The sequence below is a fragment of the Aulonocara sp. 'chitande type north' Nkhata Bay genome, linkage group LG20 (assembly GCF_057382095.1).
Source record: "Aulonocara sp. 'chitande type north' Nkhata Bay isolate Kocher_YH1m ecotype deep benthic linkage group LG20, A_spYH_male_GT1.1, whole genome shotgun sequence".
Lineage (NCBI taxonomy): Eukaryota > Metazoa > Chordata > Actinopteri > Cichliformes > Cichlidae > Aulonocara > Aulonocara sp. 'chitande type north' Nkhata Bay.
In genome coordinates, this window is record NC_141363.1 from 33,550,882 (window position 1) to 33,570,109 (window position 19,228).

The 19,228-nt window shown below is 39.0% G+C and overlaps 1 protein-coding gene across 5 annotated transcripts in view; it reads right to left on the bottom strand.

Annotated features, from left to right (window-relative positions):
* LOC147306048 (uncharacterized) overlaps window positions 1-16,121 on the bottom strand; it is a 30,294-nt gene extending 14,173 nt beyond the window's left edge. Inside the window, exons 1-7 of one of the 5 annotated variants that reach the window (XM_086278501.1) lie at window positions 16,016-16,121; window positions 12,667-12,751; window positions 12,502-12,583; window positions 11,259-12,420; window positions 10,909-11,140; window positions 10,448-10,741; window positions 10,119-10,296 (exon numbers count right to left, since the gene is read on the bottom strand). In XM_086278501.1, the coding sequence (XP_086134627.1) occupies window positions 10,119-10,296; window positions 10,448-10,741; window positions 10,909-11,140; window positions 11,259-12,420; window positions 12,502-12,550 (1,915 nt within the window). In that variant the 5' untranslated portion in view covers window positions 12,551-12,583; window positions 12,667-12,751; window positions 16,016-16,121. Of the gene's footprint in view, window positions 1-10,118; window positions 10,297-10,447; window positions 10,745-10,908; window positions 11,141-11,258; window positions 12,421-12,501; window positions 12,584-12,666; window positions 12,752-15,812; window positions 15,940-16,015 lie in introns of those variants that run through there. The other 4 variants (XM_086278499.1, XM_086278500.1, XM_086278502.1 and 1 more) reach the window with 4 other exon arrangements.
* Between the last annotated feature and the right edge of the window lie 3,107 nt (window positions 16,122-19,228).

Below are 19,228 nucleotides of genomic sequence, written 5' to 3' on the forward strand. Positions count from 1 at the left end.
CTATTCACGGTCTCACACTATACGGCCCGATGCTCTGATGCGACCTGAGTGCTCACACTGTGCGTCTATAACATGAGGTTTATAACACAAAATCTGTCACTTGCTCTCCCCCTCTTTCTGTCTTTCACTCACACAGACACACACACACCACCACCATCAACTTTGCTATATTGCTAATGAAAAACATTGACCAGGCAGCTGCAATTGAGCAGCAATGTCCATCCAACTCTTTTCATGGTTGATGCAGTCGTGATAATTTTGTGAGGCCACATCGAAAAGTTCTACGCGCTGCGCTGCCATGCTACTCCGTCTTTTTCACTTCCATTTCTGTGTTTGCGCGTGCACAGTGTGAGAGTTTGCGTTGAAACCCTCACGAGGGGGCGACAGGATTTCAAACAGGTTTGATTTTCTTGTGACCATATGATTGCTGATCGGGAGCTGATCGTGAGGTTTTAATCGCTTCTCGTTATCCCATGTATACAACATGGGATGCATGACACACAAGTAAGGCCGAACTCGGGGCGATCCCCAAAACGGTCGCACGACTGAAAAATAGTCTCGAAATGGGCCAGTGTCTCAAAATCGCACAGTGTATGCCCAGCTTTAGGCAGTAGCTCATAATGTTATGCCTGATTGGTGTATTTACTAACAGCAACAGATTTACCAAGTTATTATCATAACTTTTTGTACCACTCTTTTTTTCTTTCTTTTTTAGCCAGACTGGTGTAATAATTTCCTTTTCTATTCATTTTGTAATTTTTCCAAGCAGGATATACTCATCCATCACAAGGCCCTGTCAAAATGGATGCATCTGATTTTTTTATTTTAAACAGTGCGATTTCTAATTTAACTATATTTTTTACAGCATTATTCTTAAGCATACGAATCCATCTAATCCAGGGGTGTCAAACTCAAATACACAGTGGGCCAAAATTCAAAACTGGAACAAAGTCGCGGGCTAACGTTAATATTTATTGAAATATATTTATTCCTCCAGATATAAGAATGAATCTTTTCTTATGGACTCAAACACGTTTTGCTGAAAAACTGAATATGGAACAAGCAAAGTTTAATACTAAACAATATATATATTAGCTGTATAATACCAGTAGGCCAGCTCTGATAGTAATTTGGTATGGCTTCGCGGGCCAAATGTAAGTAGGCTGCGGGCCAAATTTGGCCCGCGGGCCAGAGTTTGACACCTATGATCTAATCCATCCATATGCACAAAGAATAAGATAAAATAACAATGAATGTAATGATTTTTAAATAATTATTGTAGGTTCTTTACCTTACAACATAAAGTGCGACAAGGCAACTATTGATGTAATTTGGCGCTATATATAAACAAAACTGAAATGAATTTAAATCTTATAGTTTTTTTCCCTGCAATGACTCCAGCACTAAGAAATTATTACAACAATGCAATTAAGTGTTATCTGTAAAATCAACTTTTGCTTTAGCTTTATTCCCACTGCACAAACCAAATTTTTCTTCTCAATAAAACCTTTGAGTAGCTGAGATACAAACAATATACTGCATACACTGTATATACTTTTTATTTAAATTAAGCAATTAGTCTAAGTAAAAATATAATAATCCTGTTATTGAAATTGGGTCAGTCTTCTTTTTGAGGTTCTCTTTTCTTACATCTCTGGGTTTTCAGCACTGCTGCTATTTTTAAGTCACCCGTTGGAAGACCACTTGCATGTTGACATTTGTGATATACAAATGTTTTAACTTGAACCCAGGTTCTAAACATTAATGTCTTACAAATTCAGACTGTGACCATCAACACGCAGAGTTCTGGAATGAACTTAAATAATTGCACGCCATTATGTGCCAGTACACATTTTTTTTAAGCAACACAATCTTTGCTCGCTGCAAGTTATGCACTTCCACAAAATGAAAATCAAATTAAAGGATAACTGTAATATGTTTGGGTGATTTCCTCCACAGTCCAGATGCCATACTGTTGCTTTCGGCATTGCTAATGGCCAGTAGCATACCCTCAATAATGCACACTGTGTAGCCCAAGCAGGAGAAGAGGGCACAGGTGAAAGAGAAACACACACACCAGGAGTACATTTTTGGTCCAGCTTGTGTTTTGTGTGTAAAATATTTCATCTGTCACACTTTCATTCTTCAACTGCCTAGTCCTAGACAGCTGAGTCCAGCAGTCGAAAAATACAGATCTTTTCTCATTTGATGATGATGGTTGAGCTTCATTGCTTCAGTGACTTCAAAGCAGCACAGAAGTCCAGACATGTACCTGTTTGTGTGCACCCAAGCATGCTCAGATACCTGTGTTGCAAGTGTCGGCTATATGTGGAGGTGCAAAATGAACCAAGAGCGAGGCAGACTCAATTTTTTATGAATCTTATAATAATGATAATTTAATGCATTACTTGGGAAATGAGATCTGTGAAAAAATGCCTTGACCTGAGAGCTATAGCTGCTCACTTTGCCCATAGGTGATCTCTGACATCCATCACCATAACCCTATACTGCTGACATACTGGACAAAGAACTGGTAAGGAGTACAGATGCACAAGTGCTAGGGAACTAAATGGGACTGAAAATAGCATCCGCATGGGAAGACGTCTGGATATGGGTCGGATGATGATCTTGAAAATGTGTTTCAGTCTTTAAAAAAACCTGTTGAGGCCTCAAAATTAATTTAGTTTCTAGCACCTTGTTGGGAGAACATCCAAGAGGAGTTGAAACTTTCAGAAATGGCGACAGTGATGAGTTCTCCAATGTGTTAAAAACTGTGTGGCAAATGATTGAACAAATTATGAACCAAATGCAAAGATTGGAGATTTTCTCATTTACGATACATATAACTGAAAAGTTCAGAGAAAATCTTTGTACACAGGGGACAAATCTAAAAACCAATACTAATCTTCAGATCCTCTGGCTGCCTGGATCAAAAATATTCCATAGTGCAAAATATTGTGATCAGAGTCACACCCAAATTGCAAGCAAACATATTCTGACCCTGCATTAACAAATACGAAAAAATAAAATAAAAAAATTCTAACTTAAAAAAAATAAAAAATAAATGTGAATCATGGAATTGGCATGCTTTGGACGAAGAAATAGAGCATCCATTAGAACTGTCATATTTATCAATGGTCAGCTTCTACTTAAAGGGTAAATTGGTGCACAATGGGTGGCTAACTTACACATCTGTGACCGATATTTGAAAGTTCTGCAGCAACATATACTGCTTGAGGCTTGCTCATTGCAGTAAGACATTACCAAGTCACATTATGCAAGTACTACAACAGCATGTCTCCTCTGCAGTGTGGCAGCTTAAAAAAAATTAAAAGATCAAATGATTTTCCCTTAGTTTCCAGTTTTAAAATCAAATATTTTTTCTCAACTTCAAATAAATTAGATTAAAGAAGAATCACAACGTTTTTGGAAATGACACTACCCTAATTTGATTTTATGAGGCGAGAAACATAATTAAGTTGGACCCAGAAGAAAATTTAAACTGTAAACCTCCTCCTCACATCTTTAAGACTCACTGAGAGTAGAATTTCAGTAATTTAATACATTTATAATCAAGTTGTGTTTTAATGATGAATAACATGCTGGGCTATTTTTCAATCAAGCTATTCCCTTCTGGTCATTAACCTTTTTTTTTAAAACTAAGACGGCATAATGTTACTGATCTTTTCACGTTCCCAACACAAAATCAAAATAGGGGTAAAGTAGGTTGAGAGCACTTCACACCAAATTTCACTGAACAAAAAAACCCCAAAACCCAAAAGAGTTTAAAAATGTTTGTAAGCTGCGTTTCTAAATATCTCCTTTCATAAATAAGAGATTATTCAGCACTGTTCTGCTATACATACTTACACACACACACACACACACACACACACACACACACACACACACACACACACACACACACACACACACCCCTTCAGGAGAAAATAGTGAACGCTTCAAACACTGCAACTATAGGTATGCTAGCACATATGTTTGTTTTTTGATGGAAAAAAATCATTTAATTTCTTCAAAATGATACTACTTAGAATAATATTCAATAATAAATACTCTAGGTTACTAATTCTCTGCTATCACACAAGAATGTCAAGAAATCTCCACACTGAGCAGATGTCAAAAATGTGAACTACTCAGAACATCAGCAGTGTTCTTTCCATGGTTGCACATTATTTGTTTGGCCAGTAGAGGGTGCTTGTGTTTTACAATTAGGTTTGAGATGGTATTAAAAAGATTCGACTGTTGGAAAAAACACACTGAATATATACAGGCCTTTCGAAGCATGCAAGACAAAACTAAAGAGGTTTAAGATGCAGCCCCGAAAATAAAATAAAAATGAAAAAAAAAACCTTCAATCCGCTGAGGCAAAATTTCTCAAAATGGAATTTAACAATCAAGTATTTGTGCTCTGATTCAAATTAAATATAATACAGCCCCCTCTTTTCTTGGTGTAAACAATCAAACTAATCAAAAGTCTTTCCCTCAAAAGCTACACTACACACCATAAGGTTGCAGCTTGGTGCTCAACCTGAAAACAGTGAAGTCTATGAGGACATATAGCTATAATTTTCACACATGCAGCGCAGCTCCCAAACTTTTCTCGACACAGCCCAGCAGAGGTGGATGGGAGAATGCACATAAATGTCCAGCACAGCTGGATTGAACATAAATTTTCTTCAGCCTGCCAGCTCCCTTTCCAAAGTCTGTGTGATGTCTGATTGCAGGCAGGTGAAAATGGCACAGGCAACGATTAAATGCATTCACAGTTTGTGAGTGGGTGTCATGTTTGTGTACACCATTCCCAGGCAGCTCCTTCGTCCAAACCAAGCAGAATATTTTCAGAAGTGAGAAAGCATGAAGCAAACTATGACTATACATGAAGCCTGCTGAGTGCTACTTATGAATAAAGGATAACTTTGGATAATATTTGGACCTCGTTCTCCTGAAACTGTCTGGGCAACATGTGTGGTAATATCCTAAGAAATACTGTGGGGGAAAAATGCTTGCATGCCCGTATGTTATCCAGAAAATCATTCAGGTCTCATATGAAAGCATTTGTCATGTGCAAGCTCTATGAATACGAAATATCTGGTATTCATGCTTACTTCGTGACATGTGTTCAGAGGAGTGGGCTGAAAGTTGGATGCTGGTTTGGGAAGTTTGGAAAAGTAAGAAATATACTCTAAGCAAGAGCTTCACTCAGATAACGTCTGATACAATTCATTACCATCATCACAAAAATCATGACACCCATTGAATCACTCATCCATCACATCATATGTGTGTGCAGCTACACAATCAATTGAAAAGCTATAATTACTAATTAAAGGCTTCTCCAATCAGAAAGGTTATTCAGGGAAATATTATTACATACTCTTAAAGGTTACAAGTGTAAAGAATGGATGGAGACCACAGACCTTGTCCCTTCCTGCAACTCCAAACTGATCATAATCCAACAAGGCTTTGCATTTTCAGCTTCATTGGTTTTGTGTTTTGTCATGTGTGACAAGATGTGCTATGACACAAGTATGACAGGGACTACTGCAGCAGACCACTCAACTCCATCAGAGTTTTGAAAAGAAAAAAAAAAAAAAAAAAGGCCAAATCCATTTGTACAAGAAAAATAAAGCAGGTAAAGAATTTTTTATCCAGATGCAGTCACTGCTCTAAATCAAGACTAATTACTGCAATGTACTATAGCATTTTTTGTCTTCATAGTCATAATTATCTTCAACTGAAAGAGTTCGATTTATTGTATGAATGTTGTTTTATTTATTGCTTATTTTCATAGTGTGTACTATTTTAGAGGCACCTACAGAAGTAGCACATCTATTCGATGTATTTTATAATTCAACAAGGAATTCCAATTCTAAACGTTTTAACTTAAGAAATATATGTTAAAATGGATTGTTATGCTTTGTTGTTTTCCCTGCCTACTGAGCAATGAACTTGAGACAGAACCTGTTGTAAATAGCAAACTTTTTGCGATGAATATGGTCTTAGGTCAAGTTGATCAAATGTGTAGCAACAGTGATAAACGCTGCTCAAGATAAATAAAAAAAATAAAAAAATCATAGCTGGTCACATTTTGGTTCTGTATTGTTTCCTTTGGTGTTTTAAGAACTATTATTTTTTCTATGAATGTATCTGTGTGAAAACAGACCCTTCAGACACCCAAACTACGGACCCTTTCTCTCTTTTTTTCATTTTAACAATGCCATGCACTGACTTCCAGCAGTACAGAAAAACTTCTTTAAAGCATTTTGGCTCTAACACAGAACTTTCATCTCTTTCCAAAACAAAAATAAAAGAATTATCAATACACGAAGCAATACTACTGTTCAGCGTACAGACACTAGACTATTTCGCCTGCTTTTGAGAGTGTTTGTGAAACATTATGCGGTTTAATTTGCTTGGTAGTGCACTATGCATTTTTCGGAGCAGTGCTAAAATTCCAAAGAAAAAATGGGATACGAATGACCACCTTTTTGGATTGGTGTATCTGAGAGCAAAAATGCTAAATTGCTGTTCCATGTACTGTATCACCAATAATGAAAACTAATGGGACACAGATGGAAAACCTATCTGATTTCATTTACTATCCAAAGGAAACCCCATCCATTCCATCACTGTTCTGCAACTATGAAGAGGTTCAACGTCCATGAACCATGCTTTCAGCTTTGCAATAACATGCTCTTTCCTTTGGTTGTTAGGTTACATGAAAGAGGTTACATCTTTCTGAAAGGTGCAGATGCTTATTGAGGGGACAGCTAGAAATGCAATTTGTTATATATACACTGATGTAAAAGAAATTCTGCATACCAAGTAGGAACAAAGAAAATTTTTTTGTCTTCTAATTTAGGAGTACCAATATAATTAATATGATTAGAAACCACAGCGAGAGATCCCTGAGAGTACTTTGATGGTGGGAAGGGGCAATCCTCAACAAGCTCCTCCTTACACAAAGGTAAAAGCCATATGAGTTCAACGTTCCATTTCTGAGTCGGCTCATGTTGCAGCAAATGAATTGTGCAGAATATCATCACATTAAGTGACACCACAGTTCAACAGGTCATAATTGACTGCTGCCATCACAATCACCCTGAGGAAAAACTGGTGAAAAATTATGTCTCAGCCTGCATCGCTGTCTGATCTCTATCCCACTGAGACACTGTGTGGCACAGAACAAAAGCTGGAGATATGACTCCGAACCATCAGCTTTTGCCAGAATTGTGCCAGTGATCACACAGCTCCACACATTCAGAGGCTCCATGAGGCATTAAGCAGTGGCTACCACCAGTGATCAACCAGGTTTCCGATGGGCTGCTGGGTAGCTACTGTAAATTGAGTTCATGTTTTCAAGAAACTTACTGTTTTGATCTCTTGAGTTGTTTTGTGTGTTTGTGCAAGTGTGTAGAGTAGACTTCCTTTGCCATCAGTATATAGCTTAAATTTCATGCTCCCATCTTTCTCCCTCTTTTACCTATTTATATCTTTCAAAATGTGAGAAAGACATGATATTGTTATCTTGTCATAACCAGACTAGTTTAATCTCTACATTTGTTGTTTTCACCTTTGTGTTTTTTAGTCTGTTGAGTAATTTTGCAAAATTTTAATTTTGACAATCCAGTCAAGTTGGGCCAGAGCCCAAAGTTCACAAAATTATTAATTAATTATTGTTGTTAATGTGTATAAAATTGTAAAGAAATATGGTTTGTACATGTTTGAAAGAGCAAAAAAAAGAGTGTAGGGATTTAAATTTTTAAATTAAATGTGGGATAACATGGCCTAAGTAAGGCTATTTAACACTATGAATGTACCAGGTTTAAAAAAATAAATTAATTTAAAAAAAAAAAAAAAAAAAAAAAAAAAGATGTACACCTCTTTCATTCCCGGTGTGTGTGTGTGTGCGTGTGTGTGTGTGCGTGTGCACGTGTGCGTGCATTGTGAAGTATTTTTTCTTCATTTGCAGCAGTGTGAAGACTTTTCTCAGAGGAATGGAGCCTTTTGCTGACAGTGGCCAGCTGACACTTCAAAATCTTCATGAATCCTTCAGTCCCCTCCTCCTCTTCCTCCTCCATACCAGCTGCAGCGTCTCTATTGATTCCAAATCCTATCCAACTTAAGGCTGGTGTGTCTGTGAAATGACTGATCCAAGAGTGTGTGCTTGTGGTTGTTTGTGTGTTGACGACTGAAGGCATTGGAAGTTGGAAAAATAAAGTTTTCCTTGAAATACCCAAAACGTTGCGTGACAGTGAGACAGAGAGGTTTTCAACTTGTGCATGTGTATTTAACACAAAGGGTAGATTATGCTCCAATGTTGACTGCCCACAAAATAAACCAGGAAGATGCTGCATGTTGGAGGAATCAGACCAATGTCTGAAAGCAAAATGCATCCTTATGGCAGGGTTGCTGGAATATTAGGGCACTTCTTTGAACAGACGATCAACTTTGAGAAAATTATACCATCTGGGCACTTGAGACATCATTATGAGGACTTCACAAAGCCAGTGTACTTGGTGGCATTGTGGAGCAGTGTGTGATTGATGGTTTAATGTGGTTTGGTGTGCAGGTGATTTAGTTTAATACATGTAAACCCAGGAATACCAAAAACCGGAATGTTTAATGTTATCTACGGTCAAACCAGCAGCAGGACAGCTGCAGCAGGTCTATACAGTGTTTGAACTGCGGTCTTGAAAAGAGGTCTGCTTTTTTACAGGAGTGGAAAACATGCATGTAATTTTAGATGAGTGTATCCTAACTTGTTAAATAGAAAAAAATCAACCCTTACATCCACCATCATATGTTGGCTGCAGTTGATTTGAGAAGAAGAAATTGTATAACTAGCGCTAAATTATTTCAGACTTAACCTTGTTCAGAAAAAGTTCTGCATAAATAAAGTTTCTCATTATTATTCAATACTGAAAAAAACCTACTGAAAAAAGAAAGCCTCATATCAATTTTCATAAAAACAAGCTTTTGGGCAAAGACCTAAAGGAATGTCATATATAGTGTGGAATAAAATATATGCAATGTAGTGTTTAATGTATGTCGCAATGCACCATATTACTGTTATAAGTTGACGTCGGTCTTGTTGAATGCTGATTTTGGTAAGATGACTTATTGACCATTGCACTTGTCTTCTAACAATCTTCTAACTGAATATAAAGAACTAAAGATGTTTTATACACTAGCAAAATGTTGGAATAAATTAAAACAGAAATATATACTGATTTTGTGACTTTAAACTGACATTGGAGCCAAAATTTCACATGAATCCCTTGCATAGTTTTAAAATTGAGTATGCATTTTTTCTTTATATTCCCTTATATGTAACCATCAATCAATTACAGAATCATATATTGTGATTCTAAAAAATAAATCTCATAACAACGTCATTATACTGCATGGCCAGACATCTATAATGGAAACTTTCAGTTTCTGATGCTACAACTTGTTATAGTTGAATTTTAGAGAGTATAATGAAAACAGAATGCACGAAAATGCTTAAATTATTAAATAATGAGTAATGCTGTGAATATGGGAGCACCATGCTAGAGCTAAGCATTACTGTACGTTTTATGTGCCGTTTCGTCCATCAATTTAACATAGTATTTCTTAAGGAGCCCTTTGCATCACAATAGATATTTTGTTTGTAGAAATAGAGATCATCCCAACAATAACTTGGTTCCAGCTTGCATTCATAGTTTTACATTTGCAAAAGGTTTAGACAAAGATCAAAGCATTGTTTGAACACAGTCACCAAGCGCAGCTGTGTGTTGCTCATTTAGGGATTTTTGTTATGACACGGATTTTATATGCATGTGCTTCGGTAAGACTGGCATTCTGACTTGTCAAGATTGTTTCATGAGAACATCTGTGCTACTGCAACTGAACAGGGGAATTATAAAAGTGAAAATACTTACCCACTGCTGACCCCTGCTATGAACCAGGGAATAAGTAAAAATGTGTGTGTGCGCGCACATTGCGAATTCTACTGATTCAAAAGGGGAAGGTAAAGCTGTAATTCCAAAACAGGCACTTTGTGCATGATGTGTAAACTGCTTGAATGTGTGTGAGTATAGAATGATACATACACGCTGTGTGTAAGTTTGATGCTGGTGTGGAGGTAGCCTGAGCTTCTGTGAGACTGGGGTCACAGATGACAGGAGATGCAGCCGCCTCCTGCTCACCATCATCCTCCTTTTTCTCCTCCTCACCTCGCAGCTCAGCTTTTTCTGCTAGCCTCTTTGATGTCCGACTTGACCTTTGAGCCTATGATTGAAATGTTTACATAGGGTGAAAAAATATGATTTTTCAGTTGCTGAAACTAACTACCTGAAACTATAGAAATGAGCCCAAGATGAAAATCTTATTACCCACACACCTCAATACTCTTCTCAGTCTGCAAGCTAATTTTTCTTACCTTTGCAGCAGGTCTTGACATGGAAGCTTTTCTCTGTGCCCGTCCTTTGGATTTGGGCACCTTAGGGCCAGAGAGTGTCTTCATAGTGAAAGCAGCATGCTGAAGGATGCAGTCATTGCCACAGTAAACAGAATCTGGTAGTGCTTGTTTAGAGCAACCAGGTCCGATGCACAAGGGAAGAGAGCTATCCATCTCAGGCTCAGGTTGAGCTTCAGGTTGAGCATCAGGGTCTGGCCTTGCTTCAATAGCCTGCTCTTGCTCCTCCTCCTCTGTTTCCTCCTCTACCAGCACAGTCTGCTGAAAACAGATGTTCATCTTAAATTCAGAGAGCAAACTTTCTTCATGAAGATTATCTATCACACGTATGTGGTCACACAGGAATGAAAGAAAATGCTAAAGGTTTTGTAAATGAAGGCGATGGGCAGTGTAAAGATTGATGACAACCCAAATTAAATTCAAACCTTAACTGCTCGCTGGTCCTCTTGTGCTTCTTCAACAGCAGGACTTTGTGTCAAGCATTCAGGAAAGCTAAGCTCAGGGTCTGGCTGAGGGTGAGACTCAGACTGGCTTTGTTTCTTTATAGTGCAAGGCGGGCAGACGTACTCTTGCATACTCTGATGGCCTTGTGTCTCACTGACACCGACGCATTCACCGTGGAACCACTCCTGGCAGCTGTCACAGCAGATCATAAACCTTTAAAAAGCAGTGAATAGATAATAGGAAGTGAAAAATGGTACACAGCTGAACTATGCAAATCGTCCGAAAGAACAGCTCAGCCTAAGAAATCCAGTTACTACATATAAACATGTACCTCTTATCTTGTTTCTGTCTGCAGATGCAGAACAGAGCATTTGAGTCATATCCTTCATTGTGTGATATCCTTGAAAACTCTTCTGTATTTTTAGCATCTTTCTTCTCCTCCTCCTCTGGCACTTCATCAAACTGACCGGGAGTTAGCTCAGGAATCTGATCAAAGTCACTGTCTATGATCATGCAGTCTGAGTTTGATTGCTGAGCAGGACTTAGGGCTGTATCAAAGAGAGCAGCCGAACCCTCTTTTTCAGGAGGACTTTGTGGATCAGTTTCTTTTTCCACTTCTTGTAAATGCTGTTGCTCAGTTAAATTAACCAGCACCACATCATCATCACTGTCCTTATCATCTGCAATGGTTGACTGAAACTCCACAGCCCTCCCCTTTCCTCTACCCCTCCCTCTACCTTTGCCCCTACCTCTTCCTCTACCTCTCCCCTTTCCTCTGGCCTTTCCCTTTCCTCCTTTCCCTCCTCTAGCTTTGGAGTCTTCCTGTCTGCTATTAGAAGCCAGCTGTTCCTTAATCTGTAACAAAGTCATTTCATCACTATCCTCTTCATGACTTGAGATTAAAACCACATCATGGATCTCTTCTCCCTCTGCATTGCCAGAAGCAACTGGCTGTGCAATCTCCATGTCATCAATGTTATCAGCCATCTCAGTTTCATCTATAGCCTGTGGATTAGGAGACTCAATGGCTTCAGTGGCTTCTAAAATGTCAGGAACCGCCAGTTCATCTGACATTGTTAGTGACAGGCCCTCACTGCCCCCAAGCAGTGTGAAGGCAGTGTGGAAAGCAGACCCAAAATCCTGCCATAAGCTGGGATCAAGGCTGCCTCCTGCGGAAGTTTCTGAACCAGTTTTGCTATTCTCAGAGACAGGTGAGGATGGGGCAGACCACTGAAGTTCATCAATAACACTCCTTGCTGTACGAGTAGCTTTCTGGGTGGTGGGGGTCTCTGTAGCGGTCTGGGCTGCTGTTTGATTGGTCCGACGATTTCTGCCTCGTCGAACAATTGGAGGACTGCAGGTTAGGTCTCCAACCTCCTCCATGAACTCCCTTCTTGCAATGGTTGTTCGTCGAAACCCCCAAGACTTTCTAACCTGTGACAAGGTCGGCCTAACACTTGACTCGGCCTCTTCTGAGGGCATCTGCCGTTCGTCTGCAGATAAACAGAAAGAAATTGATTTAACAAAAGCAACACCCACGTTTCACCTTTAGGCAACTGGCAGGCTGATTGTACCTGAATTATTATTATCATCAGCAACACTGCTGTTGTCCATCATGTCCATGCTGACATTTAAAGGAAGCCACGCTGTTCAAACCTACAAGATCCTTTTAGTTAGTGTCTGTAAACTATGTTCACAATTCACTAAGTTAAACAAGAAATAAAACAGAAAACACGTACCTGTGCAAACTGTATGCAGACAGCTGCAAACACCAAATGTGTTTAGGGTGTGTAAAGAGTCATCCCAATGTTTCTTGCTGTGAACCTGTAAAAATCATGGATGGAGAAAAAACCCAAACCAATCTACATTAGAGACAGGTGATTTAAAAAAATATACGCAAAAAACAATTTTGTTAAAAAGCTCAATTCCATTTGTTGCTTTGCAATGAAAGAGCACTGCAATAAACTCCACATCACATAGTTTATTCATTAGCACCACAAACAGTTTCAACACTGAGGATTTAAAAGGATTTCTGATAGCCTGTATTAACTTTAGCTCCTGGCCAGCTAATGGGCCTCTTTGACATGAACTCCTATTCAATACTCTGATTGCATCTTAATTTATGAAAGTGAGCAGTGGAAGCCTTACAAAGTCTCACCATGCAATGTTCATGTATAATTTTTAACACAAGTCTAAACCTCATGCAGTTGCCTTAAAAGAAAGGCAGTTACAAGATTGTGTTCATGCATCCATCTCCTTGAACTTCATGCATCTTGATTTGGAGCAACAACATGTGGGGAAAACCACTCTTCACCAATATTTGTCCACCTTGTAGTAACATTAAAATGCATGACATGTTGCTTAAACACAAATACTGTTTTTATGTGTATACACACTTCCAAGCTCACTTGCACAGTGGTCTCCATGACTGTTGTGGGTATGTCTGAACAAACCATGAGGGTCACCAATTTATGAATTGAAAAATGTTAGTCATGTAAAAGTTTTCCCATGACTCAATAAAAGACCTAATAGTGTATATAACTACCTTTAGTTGTATTTAGTGGAAGTAATTTTCTGTATGACTTTATCAGTTTCTCACATCATTGTGGAGAAACTTTAGACCTCTCTTCTTTATAATGTTTAAGTTCACAGGTTTACAGGCATTATTTAATGTACTGATCTCCTAAAGAACCGCCACAGCATTTCAGTCAAACTGAGGTCTGGATTTTGACTGGGCCATTGCAACACCATGTTTCTGAATTTCTTTTAACCATTCTGTTGTAGGTTTGCTGGTGTGTTTGGGGTCCTTGTCCCAATGACCCAATGTCAGCCAACCTTTTGCTGACAAACAGAAGGCCTCAATTTTGAGTCCAGGTATGTGGTATATAGAAGAGTTCATGGTTGAGTCAATGACTGCAAGGTCCCCAGGTCCTATGGCTGCAAAACAACCCCAAATCCTCATCCCTCCAATGCTGTGATTCACAGTGGGTATGAGGAATTTGTGCTTACATGTCAGCATAGTCTTGGAGTTTGTTCTAATGCAATTTTGTAAACCTAAGCTTTGCTGCCATGACTTTTATAAAGAAAAGAGACTTTCTCTTGGCAACCCTTCCAAATAAGTCATTTCTTATTGTACTGTTATGAACATTTAACATATTGAGGCCTTTAGAGCATGAGATGTAGCTCTTTTTTTTTTTTCTTCAGGCATTGCTTGAGCATTTCTTTGAGTACGTCTTGATGTATGCTCAATCATCCAGAAAAAAAAGAAAGAAATGCTGACATTCAAAGGAAGCCACGCTGTTCAAACCCAGAAGAAATCCCAAACAGTTGTAGCGTTTTCAGTGGAAGATACGTTTCACTGAGTGAAGAAATGTTTTTCACATCCAGATGAACAGAATCAACATTTAGGATTTCTTTGAGCACTGACCTTAAAGTGATTTTGCATGGACATCCACTTCTGGTACTGTGTTAACATGATAATGATCAGTTAATCAAGTGTATGTTTTTTAGCACCACCTGGCTTCTCCTTACCCTCTTAATTTTTATGAAAACATTAAGGGAATACTTAGTTTTTCACAGGACTGTATAGAGTCCGCTTTCTTTTTCACATGACTGCATTTCATGCCTGAAATGAGCATTTGTTCACTGTACACTTAGTTACATGGATCTCTCCAACATCAGACACTTTCAAAACCCCTTTGAAAACCCTTTATTTCCTTTGGCTTTAAACCAGACTGAGTTACTTTTTTATCTGTCCTGCTTTCATCATGTTTTTTCCACTTTGTGTTTTCTTTTTTCAATCTCTTACCCATATCCCATAACCACATCATTTTCTGGAACTTTGGTCAGCAAGTGTTTTTAAAATGTGCTTAGAAATAAATCTGACTTCACAACTTACAGTCAGCCAATCAAATCATCCTATAGTTTAACTGTGAAACAATTGGATTTGATTTTTTAACAATGCCAACATTGGGCTTAATCCATCTGATGCGCAAAGATGTCAGTACATTTACTCAAGCACCGTACAAGTGCTTTCTTTGCACTGCATTTAAGTGTTTTCCACTTCTGAATTGGGTGTATGTGGAAAATGTACATGAAATAATGATATTTTACAATTCAGCTTAAATACAATTTGTAGCAAAATCTGTACTTTTTGCTCAAGTAGGTTTGTTGGAAGGTTACAGATACCTTTAAGCTAAGATAAGGTAAGATTAAACCACATAACACACAATCATGTTAACAATATCTTTGAATCATTTTCGGAGTTTTAAATAGAAACAAACTGCATATTAATAACTATATAATTTAACAAACTGTAGGATACAGTTATAAAAAGAGGGGTGAAATGTTGTTTAATGTGTATAATTTATCACGTTACCCTTTGTACTTTTGAGGATTTAACTTGTATTAAGTCTTCCCATACTGCCACAGTAAAGGAAAAGATGTTTGCACTTTTCACAGCACTGCACGTCTGTAAACACGTGCTGTGTCCCTGTTTTGCTTCGTAGACAAATTACTTTGTTGAGTTTAAAATTCAGCTCGGCTGTAGTCTGCATTAACAGTTTATGAGATGCAACTCGCAGAGACGTTTATGGTGATGAAAGTCACAGTTCATTTTCTCACTGTGGTTAATTTCTGAGCTCTACTTGCTGCTAATGTTACCCGGTGCAACCAGCTGCTGTGTTCACTGATGCTTCACATTGCAAAACTGGCCTGCTAGGAGCGATACGTTTATGCAAAAACTCAGCAAAGTGTGGCTGGGAAGTCCATAATGTTTCTGTACTCCAAATGAAACCACAGCACGTACTAATTTAACTGCCACACCTAATTCAGTTGTAAAACCGCAAACGAAACGTCCTTGCCCTGAAACCCCGCAAACACTCACAAGTTATTCCATAAAGGTAAAAGAGAGGCGTCTTCTATGTGGTGGCGACGACATTGTTCTCTGCAGCTAGCGTAGCTAAAGCTAAACTTAAGCTTCTAAATCACCTGTTAATAAATACTCTACGCAGCAGCGCTACGTCTCACTAGCGATACCGACTACGGAATTAAATGCTGAACGCCCGTACACAGACACGGAAATCATACCTTCGATGTAATTTATATATTTTCCAGCTATGGTTTGAGTCGCTCGGCAACCTAGCTAGCACCCACAGTACAGCCTTCCATTTTCTGGACCTTGCTGCAACATACTCTCGCGAGAAGTATTCGCATGGAGAGCGACGTGGTTTCTTCTTCGTCAGACCACGTGACTTTCGCGCATTGCTTTGTGGGTACCCGTGGCAACAAAATCAAAACACTGCATCAAGCGCTAGTATTTACAGCACCGGTAATCATTAATTCTGCGGTTTTAATCCCTACTTGCATTTTATTTGCCCCAAAACAGTTATGTACAAAACGACGGAGAACACGACAGGTCCGTACAAAGACAGACTTGACGAAAAGGCAAAAAAAAGGACAACGAAAAAAATCAAATGAGTGAAAGGGTTAGACGCATACGAGCATACAGAGTGGAGTAAGGACGTTAGCGTGCTGCCCGACTTTCATCACGCACATATTTATTATTATATGGTCCTAAGTTTTAGTGCATACACTCACAAAATGTTTAGTAACTTCAGATCCCTGCAACAAGCCCAGGTCCAGTTGACTTTGGTGATTTGGACTATTCCATTTCACAGGTGTTGTTAATTTCTTTCCCTTTATCTCATGTACAGGCCAACCCAATCTATTTATTGTTTCAGGTTGTAGTATTACACAACGTTTTCAGATCTAATAGAAAAAATTTTGAGTGTGTCGTAATTCATTCAATTTATTGTCTTTAATAACTGGCATTATTGTTTCTTTCTATTATAGAATCTTACAAGAAAGAGGCAAAATTGTATTCTATTGTGCTTTATTAGCTGCTTCGGTAAAATAACAAATCAACAATGCAAAAAAACCCATTGCAAAACAACATACTGGAAAACAGTTATTCATCACTTGATTGCTTCAATACAACACCTGGGCACATATATGCGGGACTTTTCCATATTTTTTGCATACTTTTTTTTGTTTTGATATCGCTCTCTCTCTTAACCGATCAAATATCGCTGTGGTAGCAGCTTTACACTCGGTATGACCCAGGTTGATAGAGGGTGCCCAGTCTGGATCGCATTCCAGCATTTTGTAGGGTGGTTTTCCTACAAAACACAACAAACATTATCCCGCAAAGCCACAGTGAACGCAGCATAGGGTGGAAATTAGTGATGTGCGATACCACTTATTTCCTTTCCGATCCGATACCAAGTAATATTCAGGGTGGTATCGACGATACTAATCCGATACCGATACTTTGTACAAAAACTTGTTTTATTTATTGTATCTCAAATTATAGCATCATAATGATTGCAGGACATCAGATTACTTGTTCTTATCACTTAATAATGCAGAGTTCATCATATAGAAATAAAAAACCTGAAGTTGTGCGCTATTTGAACACCTTGCCTGCCAGCAGGACTAAAGAACTCCGTGAGAGACATCTGTCTCGCCCTAGCAGCACCTGTCCCTGTCCTCCTCTTCAGTTCACCTCAACATACGCTCGTCATATTCTGTGATATGATTTACTCTGAGGTGTTTGACAAGGTTAGTGATGTTGCCACAACCATACATGCCAACCCTCCCAATTTTTCCGGGAGAATACCGAATTTCAGTGCCCCTCCCGAAAATCTCCTGGAGCCACCATTCTCCCAAATTTTTCCCGATTTTCCACCCGGACAACAAAATTGAAAAACCATATTGCAGAATTCATAGCGGGCCCAGCCAATTCCGGTTTCCAACAATGGCGGCAGCGACTTAGTTTTAATATTACTCTTATTTCTCTTTCTGGGTCGCAAAAAAACTTTTAACATATTTTCAGGTGAGAATGTAGCTGTGTAAACTTCAAATATCTGAGCCAATCGACACATCGTTTTCAAACCCCCGCGGTCTTTCGCTACTCGGGTTAATATATATATATAAGTCACTTTGATAACTTAAAAATGTTATTGTTTGGCTTTTTCAGTGTTTTATTTGTTAGTGAGTAAATCGGTTTGGCTGAGATTAAAGTTATTAGATTAGATTAAATTAAATTAAATTTAACTTTATTAATCCCTCGGGAGGGTTCCTCCGGGGTTTTCACACAGCTGAATAAACGTCAAACAGAAAATGATTAAACAGAAGAGTTTACGTCAGTGCCTGGTTATATTTTAGATAGCAAGGAGCAGACGGCAGCGTTTCACTCCACCGAGGGAGCTCATGACGTACTATGGTAAATGGCCTGTATTTGTATAGCGCTTTTACTAGTCCCCCCTAGGGACCCCAAAGCGCTTTACACACCCATTCATACTGGTGGAGGCAAGCTACAGTTGTAGCCACAGCTGCCCTGGGGCAGACTGACAGAAGCGAGGCTGCCATATCGTGCCATCTGCTATCGTGCCTTCTGGCCAACACCAGTAGGCAGTAGGTGAAGTGTCTTGCCCAAGGACACAACGACCGAGACTGTCCGAGCCGGGGCTCGAACCGGCAACCTTCCCATTACAAGGCGAACTCCCAACTCTTGAGCCATGATCGCTCTACCCAGCTTTCTTTAGACCACGAAGGCCGGGTCCTCAGGTGGAAGCAGCCTCTGAATTTGGACACCCCAGCTGTTTCCGGGCCGGCCAATAATAACGGTGACATTTAACGTATTTTATCCGATAAATAAACCCTGTAAAATGTATTTATCACCCCCCCCAACAGCTCTTTTGAATGTCTCCCTAGTACGGCCACAACACCTCACTCTTGGAGCACTTTTTTGCCGCATGTATGGCAAACCACGTCTCAGCTGTTTGTGAAGGTAAAATACGTCCGCACAATTACAATCAGCAATTGTGAGTGCGCACGCCAAGGGGCTGCGAGACAGTTATGCCGCTGTATTTCGCACATGACTTTGAAAGGCGGAAGAGGAAGTAGTTCCTTTGAATGTAGATAATCCGAATGTTATAGTTTCTTTCCACTGTTTTCCTGTTAATGATAAACTACAAATTTACTCTAAATTACTAAAATATCGATATTTTAATGTGAGAATCAATTCTAGAACATAAATGATTGGTATCGGAGGAATCGATATTTCAGGATCGATCCGCACATCACTAGTGGAAATGCTTGGAGCAGACTAACATGTAAGCTGGAGTGTTCTGGAACGTTATATTTGGTCTTGGAATGGCTGCAATCCAGGCCATCCGTCAGCTCTTTGTTACTTTGGAAACACGGCTTAAACAATTTCTCCTCCACAACGTAATCCGA